We start from the raw sequence: 13,446 nt of genomic DNA on the forward strand, positions 1-13,446 counted from the left end.
GCCTGCCTCATAGAAGAGAGGTCTGAGGCCAGCAGCTGTAGGCAGCCTGGCTCCCGCCCAGCCCATCAGCTCTGCCTTCGTCCCTCCCTGTTTCCACAGCCCGCCCCCAACGATTTCCTCCCTTGCTCAGTCACTCGCTGCCTAGTGATCCATGGGTTTTAAATTATAACTGGGACCCAGGAAACGCGTTCCTAAGTACAATATTCATGGGCTGGGCTGACACTTTTAATTAAGGTGATTTACACTGAATTATCCTTGGAAATAAAGAAATGGTGTGCTGCCCGGGAATAAACCATCATCACCAGCCGCCTTTGTAAGTTACACTTCGTTTTAATCTATTTGGGGAATTGTTTATCTAGTTCATTACCCAACCAAACACCGAGGCCGGCCTTAAATAAGGCTTAAGTGGGGGTGGGGGCACTGCCATCTCCACACCCCGCCTCTCCTCTAGAGTCACCCAGCCTCCCTCTGGCTTCTTTCAGGCCTTTTAAAGTGCTGGCCAGAGAGCTGGTTTCCCAGCTCAGAGGCCAGATCTTGAGTGGCTCCAGAAACCTCCCAGAGAATATCTCTAAGTTCAGGCCCCACCAAGCCAAGCCCCACTTTTGTGCAATCTCTCCATGCCCAAGGCTCCTTCATCTCTCTGGGTGGAAACTCCTGCCTGAGGGCCACTGGGAAGTCTGGGGGCCAACTCCTTCCTCCGCCCCCACCCTTCAACCTCCAGCCCCCATCTATTTATGTCCCTGTTTGTTTCTCTGCACATCCAGTCCCTCCCCCATCACCATCCCAGAGACATCTTAGGCTGAGCTTGCCCAACATCCCTTCCTTCCCTCAGACACTTGCTTCTCTGCTACCATCACTCTCGCAATCATCCAAGTTAGAAAGCTTCCTCCCAGTAAGCACCCTAACTAAGTCCTGTGGCTTCTTCCTCCACCCGGTCTCTCGTCATTCCCTCTTCTGCATCCCCACTGCCACTGCCACTGTCCTGGGTCAGCCTCACCAACTTTCCCCTGGACCCCAGCCAACCTCCTCCCTTGCCTCCTGCTTCTACCCCCAATCCACACTCCACACTGGCCTCACAACCATGCCCCTCCCACTTGTCTCTCTCTGACGGAGCTTCACCCTGGCTCCTGAATGTTCAGCTTACTCTCCACCCCATCAAGGACGTCCTCCAGCATTGAAAGCCCTCAACAATCTGTTCTCCATCTAACTTCACTCTCCTTGTTCTACCTGGCCAAGTTCTGGGGTCTAATGGAGTCCCTGTGAAGAGGCTGAGAAGGGGAAAGATAAAGGATGGGGTGAGGGAGAGAGTGTTGGCACAGCCTCTGATCTCAAATGAAAAAGTGTTTGGAAAAGTGTAAGGACTTTGCCAAAGGAAGTTCTGACTACTCTTCCTGTAAGTGTCTGTGCGCCTATGTACCTATGGGAATGACATCCATGGGACAAGACTTCTTTCAGGGTGTGTGTGTGGGCACATCTCTGTGTTGGAATGGGTGTGTGTGTGCACCTGCATGTCCTGTATATGTTTGTGCCTGTGTCTGAGGCACAGCCAGCCCTGGCTCTGGAGCTGGAAGGTCCCTGCTTCTCTCTGTGAGCCCCTGAGTGTGTCTGAAATAGCAGTCTGCTCCTAGTGGGGTGTGCTTTGTGTTGTTGGGCAAAGGGAGGCAGGAGGCAGAACACCAGGCCAGTCTGAAGAGCCCCTTAGGAAGCAGTCAAGTGGAGGGGGAACATGTCCAGGTTGATGGAGGGCACCTGGCGGCAGCATCCACAGACTCAGGAGCTGGCTAAGCTGAGGAAGGCCAGGGAGGGCGAAAGAGGCAATGGAGGCAAAGGCAGGGTAGAAGAGGAAAGGGGACAGTTGGAAGCGAGAAGAGGGAGGAGCCAGCAGGGGAAAGAAGGGCTGGGGCAGAGAGGAGACGGGAGGGGAGGAGGGAGAGCTGGGGAGGAGACCTCCAACCATGTGCCTTTGGTGGATGGGGCTGCCCTCATGTGGGCTCTGCCAGGACCCTGGAAGTGAGGCACACACAGGCTCTGCCCTCCTGCGGGCCTCAGTTTCCCCATCTGTGAAATGGCTGGTTTCAGGCCCCTCTGCTCAGGGAGCTGATGGTGGGGAGTGGAGAGGGGTCTCAGGAACCCGTGTGTCAACTTTTCCCAACCTCCTCTGCTGTCTTGGCTTCCCTAGAGCGGGCAGGGGCGGGGCAAGGGCAGCCAAGGCTGGGGCCCTCCCCGCGCTCCCCGCTGCGCGGCCGTCAGCCCGGAGGGAGCTGACACGCTCCTTGGGAATTTATCACGCACCCAATTACAATGTTAATTGGCAAGTTCCTGAAATCAATTAATTCGCAAATTTTTTCCAATTAAAAATCCAGATAAATCACGAGGGCGGCGGCGGGCCGGTCCAGCCCGCAGTCCGGTGGGCGCAGCGGCCGCAGGGAGGGAGGGCGAGAGAAGCGAGGGGAGGGGGCGCGGGCGCGGCTGCCCTTGAACGCCTTTGCCGACCGGTCCGACTGTCAGCGCGCCGGGCGCGGCGGGGCCGAGACAGATAAAACCATCGACCCGTCGCCGCCAGCGCTTCGGCTTTATCGATCCGACGGGAATTTCACTTGCTGTGCAGATCCCGCTGTCCGGCTGTCAGACACCCGGTTGGAGGGGGGCGCGTGCCGGGGGCGCAGGGCGTGCACAGACGGAGGGGGCATGGGCGTAGGGGTGCTGGGCTGGGCCGCGACGTGAGGGGTACAGATGCGGGGACGCAAGACATAGCGCGAGAAGCATGGAGCTCGGGGTAGGGAAATGGACACAGGGATGCTCTGGGAGGATGTGGGGGATGAGGGGGTTGTGCAGGGTCGTGGGTGGGTGTGTGGAACAAGGAAGGCTGTTGGCAGAAGTGCACGCCCTGGACATTGCAGGTGTGGAGCACCTGGGACTGCGCTGTAATGTGGCCCTCACCGAGGAGGCAGACAGAGAGCTGGGGGCTCCCATTCTCCAGGCCCTTAGGGGGCACACTGCTTTTACAAGGCTGGGCAGACTCCTCTATCCTCTGCTTCCATTCTCTGACCCTGTTAGGAGAAGTCCTCCTCTGGGAGCAAATTACACAGGACCCCCCCTGGACAGTCAAAATATGGAACTCAACTGCAGAAGGATTTTTTTCCCCCACTTTCTGCCACTGGCAGGCCAATCCCAGGCGTGTGTGGGAAGTGGTGGGGATGGGAGTGATTAAGAGCATGGGTACTGAAGTCAGATTACTTTAGGTTTGAATCTTATCTTCATCACTTACTAGCTGTGCAACCTTAGAGATGTCACTTAACTCATCTGCACCTCAGTTTCTTCCACTGTAAAAAGGGAGCAATTATTATCACCTACTTCAGAGGGTTGTTGTGAAGATTAAATAAATTAATGCAATGTAAAATACTCGGCACACAGTGAGTGTTCAACAAGGATTATTATTATTATCACTAGTATAGTCTTCTATGCCCATGGATTCTTGGATACTCCTCCCTTCAAGGGATAGAGCTTCTAGAGCTTAATTATTCTCCCTTGAGAATGAGCTGGACTTGAGGACTTGCTCCTAGTGAATAGAATAGAATAGAATAGAATAGAATAGAATAGAATAGAATAGAATAGAATAGAACAGAACAGAAGCAACACTGTGTGACTTCCCAGACTATATTATAAGAAGCACTGTGGCATCCTCCTTAGTCCTCTCTTGGACTGCATGCTCTGTGGGAAGTCAGCTGCCATGTCATAGGGAAATTCAAGCTGTCCTATGGAGAGACCCACATGTGGGGGAACTGAGGCCTCCTGCCAACAGCCATGTGAATGAGCATCTTGGAAGCAGATCCTGCAGTCCCAGTCAGATCTTCAGATGACTGTTGCCTTGGTTCACATCTTGACTGCAGCTTCATGAGAGATTCCCAGCCAGTAGCCACTACTACCCACAACCATCCAGCTAAGCTGTTCCTGAATTGATGACCACAGAAACTGAGATAATAAATGTGTGTTGTTTTAGCCGCTAGGTTTTAGGATAATTTGTAGCACAGCGATAGATGACTAAATATTTCTTCCTTCAAAATTCAGCTCAGGCCTCACCTTCCTGAGGAAACCTTCTGTGCTCTGTGCTGGGTTTGGTGCCTCCTTGACACCCCCCAGCTCCAGTTCTTCCCATAGACCAGTCTCCATCCCTCCGGGTTTGTACTGCCCGACCCTCCCAACCCTCATGCTATGAACTTTCAAGGTCAGGGACCATTCTGATTCACTATGGGATCCCCTGCACCCTGCATGGGGATTCGGTTAGAAGGTAGAAGGAAGGAGGATCAGTCAAGTCTGATGACTTAAACTGAATAAGGGTCGGACTAGGAGGAGCGGGGCAGGCTGTCCCTCAGTAGCAGATTATATTGTCCAAAGACGGCTGCAACCATATCTTCCATCCCACATATGTTTCTACAATGTGACCTTGCCAGTCCTCCCATCAAAAGGGGGGTGTATGTCCCCTCCCCTTGAATTCTGGGTGGTCTAATACTGCCTCGATAAATAGAATACAATGGAAGTGAGACTCAATGACTTTCAGGCTAGGTTATAAAAAGTGATCCAGCTTCCATCTCATTGGCTGGAACATTTGCTTCTGGAGCCCAAAGCTGCCATGCAAGAATTCCAACCATCCTGAGGTTGGCAAGCTATGAGGAAGCCGAGGCCACATGGAGAAGCCCTATGTACATGCTTTGATTCTAGCTTCAGCTGAGGTCCCAGCTGATAGCCAGCATCAACCCCCAGACATGTGAGGGAAGCAGCCTCCACATGACCCAGCTCCCAGCCACCCAGTCTTCCCAGCTAAGGCCCCAGACATCACGGAGCAGACATCAGCCATCTCCTCTGTGCCCTGTCTGAATTCCTGACCTCACAGATTCCACGAGCACAATGAAATGGTTGCTTTAAACTGCTAAGATTTTAGGTAATTTGTCACACCTCTCTTCTACTCTTTTTGATAACCTGGCTCCTCCACCAGGCCTTGAGGAGGCTCAGCCCAGTCCTTCAGGCAGGGACAAGGGAGGGAGGCTGGGGGTGAGGTGGGGTGGGACAGTGGGGGACACACCTGAGCACATTCTCAAGATTGTCATCTTTCAGATACTGAGATTCATAGAGAAGGTAGTGCCCACTCCCCTGGAGGGACTAGGCTGTACTTCTGAGGGGCCTGCCAGGCCTAGGACCTGCTTCTTTTATTCTGCTGTGAGGCTCAACATGGCAGTGCTGGGCCTGTGGCAGTGGCTCACCCCTGTCTAGCTCCTCTCATGTTCTCCTTTGAGGCTGGGGACTGCGGGGTCACTCTCCTCACATCTCCAAAAATAGAGCAAGAAGAGGAAAGTGGCTTCATTCAGCGGAAAGATCTGAGGATTGAAACAGAGTTGTGGAGAAGGGTGGCAGGGTCCTGTCTTCTCCCGAGGGGCTGGGGTATGGTCCAGGCGGCTGCTCCTGGGATCCAGGGGCCAGAACCCTGCCTCCAGCAGGCAGGCTCCCTGGCAGGTGGCTTACCTCGAGGGCAGTTGGGCTAGCTGCTCCAGTTCCTGCTCCATATGCTCCTGCAGCTCACTGGGCCTCAGCAGCACCTGGCAGATGGGGCAAATTGGGGCCTGGCTGTCGAACAATGCTGCTGCTTTCTTCTTACCTGGTGAGGGGAGAAGAACAGACAGACACGTAAGCTGGGCTAGTCCAGGAGGCAGACCCAGCATCTCAGTCCTGAAACCCGAGCCTGCTGCTGTCTTCTAGGGCTTCTAAGGGTTTCAGAACCCACCAGCACCCCTCTTCCTTGCAGCTCCAGAGGCTGTGCCCATGAATGGTACCTCCTCAGCCAGCCACCCCTCTCAGAAATCTATTAGGACACATCCCCCATGGGATGTCTATTTTTTTTCTTTTTTAAATTAATTAATTAATTTGAGACAGAGTATTGGTCTATTGCCCAGGCTGGAGTGCAGTGGTGTGATCTTGGCTCACTGCAACCTCTGCCTTCTGGGTCCAAGTGATTCTCCTGCCTCAGCCTCCTGAGTAGTTGGGATTACAGGCGTATGCCATCATGCTTGGCTAATTTTTGTATTTTTTGTAGAGATGGAGTTTCATCTTGTTGGTCAGCCTGGTCTCAAACTCCTGGCCTCAAGTGATCTGCCAGCCTCGGTCTCCCAAAGTGCTGGGATTACTGTGCCTGGCCTTATTATTATTATTATTTTTAATAGAGATGGGTGTCACTATTTTGGCCAGGCTGATCTTGAATCCTGGCCTCAAGTGATCCTCTCATCTTGGCCTCCCAAAGTGCTAGGATTACAGGCATGAGCCACTGCTCCTGGCTGGCTGGGATGTTTAAACGCCTTTCTTGCCACTCATGGGGACATGCAATGCTCTGTAGCCTCTGCTTACAGGTGTGAGTTTGAGGAGCCCTATTAATTTAGAAACATCCCTGCATATCCATGGATGCTCTGACTGCACAAAGGACTTTAGTTTGAGCCCAGATCTTCCTTCCTTCTTCTTCTTCTTCCTACCAGTTCCTGGAGGGGGTCAAAATCAGCTTTCGGAAAGATAAAGGCCATGCCAGTGATGAGCAAGGTGGTTGCCTAAGTAGGGTTGCCAGATTCCACACAGGATGCCCAGTTGAATTTGAATTTCAGATAATGAAATTTTTTTTTAGTATAAGTATGTCCCAAGTATTACATGGGACATACTTATTCTAAAAGTTATTTATCATTTTTCTAGAATTCAAATTTACCTGGATGTCCCATGTTTTTATATGCTAAATCTAGCAACCTTGTACTTGAGGAAGCCTCAAGTTCAGGCTGAGCACAAAACCCACCTCCCTTTGACACTAGACTGAGGATGATTACGGCTCCCCTGGATGCCCAGATAAGAGTCACCTGAGGGCTCAAAGGAAGAAGGAATTCATTTTGGGTGTGTGTTTTGAGGACTGGAAAAAAGAGAAGGCTTAACCAAAGAAGCGAAATTTAAGCTGTACCTTAGAAGTATATCAGGCAAATGAATGAGTTAGTGAATAAGTTGTGAGTTCCTTGTGGGACAGACCATTTCTTATTTATCTTTATATTTATAGACAATTTATATCAGGTCTGGCATAGCCTAGATGCTCCACGATGAAGCAAGAGAGAGGAAAAGAGAAAAGGGAAGAAGAAAGGTGGGAACGAAGAACAGACTGTCCTAGAAGCCAGATAACCTTCGCAGGGCTGGGACAGCAGCTCCAGCCATCCAGGAGGCTCCAGTCTGTGTGGCAAGGTCTCTGAGGAGGGGAGGAAGTCCTACTGATCAGGTGGCTGTGCCTCAGATGCTCAGGGGACAGCTGGAGGGAAGCTCTGAGTAACAGCAGCAGATGTGGCCCAGGTGTGGGAGGTGGGAGATGAGGTGTCCAGTCTCAGCTCTGCTCCTACCTTCAGTTAGCCAGAGAATCTCACAGGTGAACAAGACCCTAGACATTCTCCAGGCCATTATCTTTACTTTACAGCTAGGGCAACTGAGGCTCAGAATGGGATACAGACCTTTGTACTCAGCTTTTGATCTCATTACTTTATTCACTCAGCAAACATGTAACAATTATTCTGTCAGGTATTATTCTAGGAGAAACTGGAGCTCAGAGATAAATATAATGCATCCTTGGCCTTGAGGAGAACACAAATTAGTAGGAAAGGCAAAAAGAGAGCCCATGACTGCAGTCAGTGCTGGCGAGAACTATGAGGAGGACATGAAGGATTCGTGGGAAGGTGGGAAGGGGCCAGCAAGGTTGGCAGGATCTGTGGGCGAGATGACACTCAGCAGGAGGCGCAAGGAGTGAGTTAGGGAGTTGACAGGTTGTTGGAACAGATAATTGAGGCACGGGCTGGGGTCTGAAGGGGGCAATGGTAAGAGAGGAGAATGGAGAAGGAGGTGGATCCCAGACATGGGGTCTGAGCTGAGCTGGAAATATCAGGGGTTCAGCCCCCGTTAGCCTGGTATACCAAGTCTGGCTCTTAGGGGTTCCTGGAGCCCAGATGTCTCACTCCAGGCCTGGGGACAGGTGTCAGTATTCCCACATACCTGTACTCAGTTCATCTGCTTTGCTGCCACAGGGACATTCTACTTTTCTGAGCTTGGCCCCAGTTTTCCTATCAGGACAACAGGCCCTCTTCCTGCCTCCAAGCTTCAGGAATAGCACTGGCAGGGATCAGCAGAGGGACTCTGCAGCCTCTGCCCTCCATCACACCCTCATTTTCTCAGGGGTTAGAGTGGCAGGTGTCAGCATGGCCATGGGCCCCCTGTGTCCCCTCCCCCGCTGTGTTCTCTATAATTTTATATTGAGACCTGTGGTCATGACGTGGGTTTTACTGCACTAACGACATGGCCTGCCCAGGTTTAATGACAAAATCCATACTCTGGCCCTGGGCCTGCTCCTCGTTTGCATAATTCCCAGAATACAGCTCCCTGAAGCTTTTGACCTGGGCCATTACAGTGGCCATAAAACGGGCCATAAAACCGCTGGGGATGGCCAAGAGGAGGGGGCTGTGGTCTTGCTGGGGTGGAAATGAAGCCCTCAACCCCATACTCTTCCTACGCCTGGGAGGAAGCATCCTTTGGCTCTTCCTTTCCACAGCTCCCAGAATCTGGAAGTCCATTTCAGGCTGGCGAGGCCCCTGGAATCCTTAGTCCAGCTGCCCATCGGATGCAGGAATCCCTTCTCCAACACTGCTGGCAGCACCACAGGTGGGCAGACCAAGCCCACCAGGGGCAGGCTGTCAGCAGGCGTCCTCTCGAGTGTTCCTCTCTCCAGCTCATGACACCCCCAACCCCCAAAAGCCAGCCAAACCCTTTTGCCACAGGTAGGTCTAGGTCATGTAGGCCTCGGTTGAATACTGTCCCTCCTCAGGAGGCCTTGCTCCCTCAGGAGGTCAGGAGCCGGGCTGAGCAGCATAGTGGGGAGATGTGGGAAGCACAAGGGGATGGGGATGGGGACAGGGACTGGGATGGGCTGTCAGTGCTAAAGATGATGAATGGGGGAGGTGACGCGGGAGGCCCAGTGTTATCGGCAGAGGATGGCGGGTGCGGGCGCTCGCCGTTCCTGCTAATCCCCGGGCGCTGCCTCAGCCCTTGCACTGATAACGAGGAAATGGGACTGACAACAATTTTTAGCTGAGAGATTCTTCACCAAAATGCCAGGCGGCCGGAGGTCTGACAGCGCCTGATTGAGTGTGTGAGTGTGTGGGGGGAACGCCCGCAGCCCCCTCCCTCCCATGCAAAGATGGATCGCTCATTCCGCCTCCCGTCCACATTCATTACCGCACCTCCCTCCCCACCGCTCCAGCCACGGAGTGCCTGCCACCTCCACTTCTCTGCTTGCCGCAGGTATCCCCGCAAGCAGGAGGAGGGCAGGGAGGGGAGGGGCGCTGACCCCATCCTCAGCCTTATACAGGGCAACTCCAGCTCCAAGAGCGGAGAGGCGACTCTGTAGAGGCAGGGGCTGGGAGTCAGGGGAATCAGGTCCCAGCCTGGAGGCTCCCTAAGTTGTATGACCTCCAGAGAGTCCCTTTTCCTTGCTGAGCTGCTAGAATAGCTTTCCTGCTGGACAACAGTGAGGCTCCAACAGGGAGTGACTGATGGTAAGCTGCAAAGGACAGGCCTGTTGAGAGGAGAGGTCAGGCCAAGGCAGCCCTCTTCCTAGCTTGGACCAGGCTCCAGCCGGCCCAGCCCTCTCACCTCGAAATAAGACCTCAGATACCTGGGGTCCTAGATCAGCCCTCTGCTGCCCCCCTCTGTTGGGAATGGTTGACCGTTGGGAACAGGCAACTCAAGGGCCTGCACAGCCTGCTCCTTCCCGGCCATCTTCCACAGCGAAGCCTGGTGAAGAACTGGACACATAGAGGCCGGGGATCTTGTTCAAAGGGAAAGCCCTCCCCTCCTTGACCACTCACCCACATCTGGCCTTGCAGTTCCCCACCGTGTGACTGCCTCTCTGGCTTGGCCTGTTTGGTTTTGCCCAGTTCTGCTGCATGAGAGCTCCATTCTCACCTCTCTGCTTGTCCAAGCAACAAATCCCATCTCTATTATCTTTTCTCTACAGACCACAAAAAGCATGGCTTGACTGCCTGGTGTCTGATAGGGATGAGGAGGGTTGAAATGAAGGTGAGGGTGACTGTAATGACAGATGGCCATGGAGGCTGGGGCTTTTAAGAGTATGTGTGTGGGCATATGTGTGCGTTTATCTGTACACATGTGTGTCCTACTCCTACCCCTTCAATGGAAGGGCTTCCATTTCCTAGTGACCAGGAAACAGGAACTTCAAGCAGAATTCAACAGAGCTGCCTCTTGCTAGCTGTGTGACCTTGGGCAAATCACTTAATGTTATTGAGCTTCATTTCTCCTTGTGTGAAATGGGGAGAATGATATCTAACTCCCAGGACTTCTGTGAAGATCCAGTGAAATCAGGGCTATGTACAAGGGAGGAGTCATTAGTGCCTCCAGTAACACACTGACAAAGTTTGTTGTTTGTGCCAATATCCGCCCCATCCTGACACCTGCCCTGCCTTGCCTGTATCTGGCCTTCTTCCCTTCTATGATCCAGATCTTTTACCATTCAGTAGGTGTCCTGGTCCTAGCTCCTCTGGCCCCCATGGAGTTCCTTCTTCCTATCCATCATTACCCATATATCTGTTTATTGGTTTATATGTCAGTGTATCCATCTGTCCATCCAACTATCATCTATCCATTATCTGTCCATTTTTAATAACAACTGTCTATCAAGTATCATTATATATTTGGCTGTAGGTCAGTACTACACATACTTTACCTCATTAACCCTTACAGCGGTTCCGTGAGGTAGGTGTCACTGTCTCTATCACACTGATGAGGAAAATGGGGCTCAGAACAATGTGGTGACAGCTACAAAGTTCAGAGCAGGGATTTAAATCCAGGTCTGAGTCCAGATCTGAATACCCAACTACCTACCTACCCACCCACTCACCTAGCCAATGATTAAATACGACTTCACAGATGTTTACTGGATGCCCACTAGGGGTCGCTATAGCACAGATGCCAGACAATAATGAAGACAGGCACAATCTCTGCCCTCAGGGAGCTTAGGACTTAACTATGGATGGAAACATGAAACAATTGTCCCCAGAGTGGTCTTAGGAAAAGAAAAGTACATGGGGCTGGTGTGGTGGCTCAAACCTGTAATCCTAGCACTTCGAGAGGCTGAAGTGGGAGGATTGCTTAAGGCCAGGAGTTTGGTCAGCCTGGGCAACACGGTTAGACCCTGTCTCTACAAAAAAATTAAAAAATTAGCCAGCTGTGGCGGCATGTGCCTGTAGTCCCAGCTACTTGGGAGGCTGAGGCAGGAGGATCGCTTGAGCCCAGGAGTTTGAGGTTGCAGTGAGCTATGATCGCACCACTGCACTCCAGCCTGGGCTACAGAGTGAGACCCTGTCTTAAAAAAAAAAAAAAAGTACACAGAACTAGGGGAGTATATCATCTGGTCTGGAAGGTGAGGGAAGTGACATTCAATGAAGGCTGAAGGATGCGTGGGAACCAGTCAAACAGTGATTGTGGGAAGTGGAGCTCTAGATAGAAAACAGCACATTTGGCTGGGGGCAGTGGCTCACGCCTGTAACCTCAGCACTTTGGGAGGCCGAGGCGAGCGGATCACGAGGTCAGGAGATCGAAATCATCCTGGCTAACACGGTGAAACCCTGTTTCTACTAAAAAAAAAACACACAACAAAAAAAAGCCAGGTCTGGTGGCGGGCACCTGTAGTCCCAGCTACTCGGGAGGCTGAGGCAAGGAGAATGGCGTGAACCCGGGAGGCGAAGCTTGCAGTGAGCCAAGATTACACCACTGCACTCCAGCCTGGGTGACAGAGCAAGACTCCGTCTCGAAAAAAAAAAAAAAAAAAAGAAAACAAAAAGAAAACAGCACATTTGAAGGTACACAGGAGAAAGAGCCTAAGTGAGGAATCAGAAAAAGTCCGATGTGGCTGGAGCAGACAGAGTGAGTGAGGGGTAGAGTACTGAGGTATGATGATAGAGAGGGCAGATCCTGGAGGACTTTTAAACTACATTAGTGATTTTGGTTATTATTTTTTTAACATACAATAAGAAGCCATCAGAGAGTTTTAAACAGGGGAGTGATATATCAGACTTGCATTTAAAAAAGATTATTCTAACTGCAAAGTAGCCAGTGGTCTAAGGGGCAAGAGCAAGTGCAGGAAAGCTATTTAGGAGGTTATCTCACTAACTCAGGGGAGAGACGATGGCAGCTTGCTCTAGCATGACGATGCTGGAGATGAATAGAGGCAGATGGATTGGACATGGAAGCTAAGGGACAGAAAAGAGTTAAGGATGACTTCCAGGTTTCTGGCTTGAGCAACTTCTAGGTGGTAGACCATTGACCAACTTATGGAATGGGAGGAGGAGCAGCAGGCTTGGTAAGAAAGAAAATGAGTTGAGTTTTGGATGTACTTAGTTTGAGAAACTATTAGACATCTATGTGAAAATGCTGAGTAGGCACTGTATGTGAGCCAGAGCTAGAGTTCTAGACCCGGGAGACACTGACATAGAGAACCAAAGCTCACCACTGTGTCCTCTGCCTGGAACAATGTCTGGCATATGGTAAATACTCAATAAATATTTATGGAATACATAAATGAATGAAGTTCAGAGTAGGCAAGCTCACCTAGGGAGAGAAAATACACTAGGAAGAGTATCTGGAACAGAACCTTGGTTTACAGTTAGAGGAAGTTTAAGGCATCAAGGACTAAGAAGGAAGAGCCAAGAGGTAGAATGAAAACAAGGAAAGTGTGATGTCATTGAAGCCAAGAAAGGAAGAGTTTCAAGGACTCTACTGTCCTCAGTAAGGTCAAATGCTGTTGAGAGGTCAAGAACACAAGGCATGAAAAGTGTCCCATCCACTCATCTTATCCATAGCACAACCATCTACCCTCCAGTTCATCCACCTGTCATCCATCCAAACCACCTAATTACTCATCTACTCTCCCCTCACTCAGTCCCTTCCTCCTTCTCTTAAAACTATGATTGGCGCTTCTGCTGAGTATGGGACAGCAAGAGTTAACATGCTGACAGATGGCATTTTTTACCTTCAGTCAATATGAACGAGGCCCCAAGACTATGATTCCAAACATCTGGATTTCATCAATATGTGATCTGTCATCGTATATTGGCATTCCCCAGTCTCCGGGCCAGAGCAATACGGCTGGTTTTATTAATACGTCAAATACATTATCCGTGTAATACACTTGTCTGGCTGGGGCCTCCCGCTGGGGCGGGGCAGCGGATTTGAATGTATGATGAATCAGTTTGCATTACATGTTCGTAAGTCATCATTTGTCAGGATTAATAGGCATCCCTGGTTGAGGAGGTGGGGGTAGGGCGGGCAGGGGAGAGATATGTATTTAGCTGTGGCCCATGCTTTCCTCTGGTGCCCAGG

General features: G+C 51.3%; 1 protein-coding gene across 11 annotated transcripts in view; it reads right to left on the bottom strand.

Moving 5' to 3' along the window:
* Positions 1-13,446, bottom strand: part of RNF220 (ring finger protein 220) — a 273,075-nt gene that overhangs the window by 32,155 nt on the left and 227,474 nt on the right. For all 11 annotated transcript variants that reach the window (XM_077958992.1, XM_015137861.2, XM_028834396.2 and 8 more), the window contains one exon: positions 5,518-5,650. In XM_077958992.1, the coding sequence (XP_077815118.1) occupies positions 5,518-5,650 (133 nt within the window). The remainder of the gene's footprint in view (positions 1-5,517; positions 5,651-13,446) is intronic.

Source organism: Macaca mulatta, chromosome 1 (assembly GCF_049350105.2).
Source record: "Macaca mulatta isolate MMU2019108-1 chromosome 1, T2T-MMU8v2.0, whole genome shotgun sequence".
In the NCBI taxonomy this organism is placed as follows: Eukaryota; Metazoa; Chordata; class Mammalia; order Primates; family Cercopithecidae; genus Macaca; species Macaca mulatta.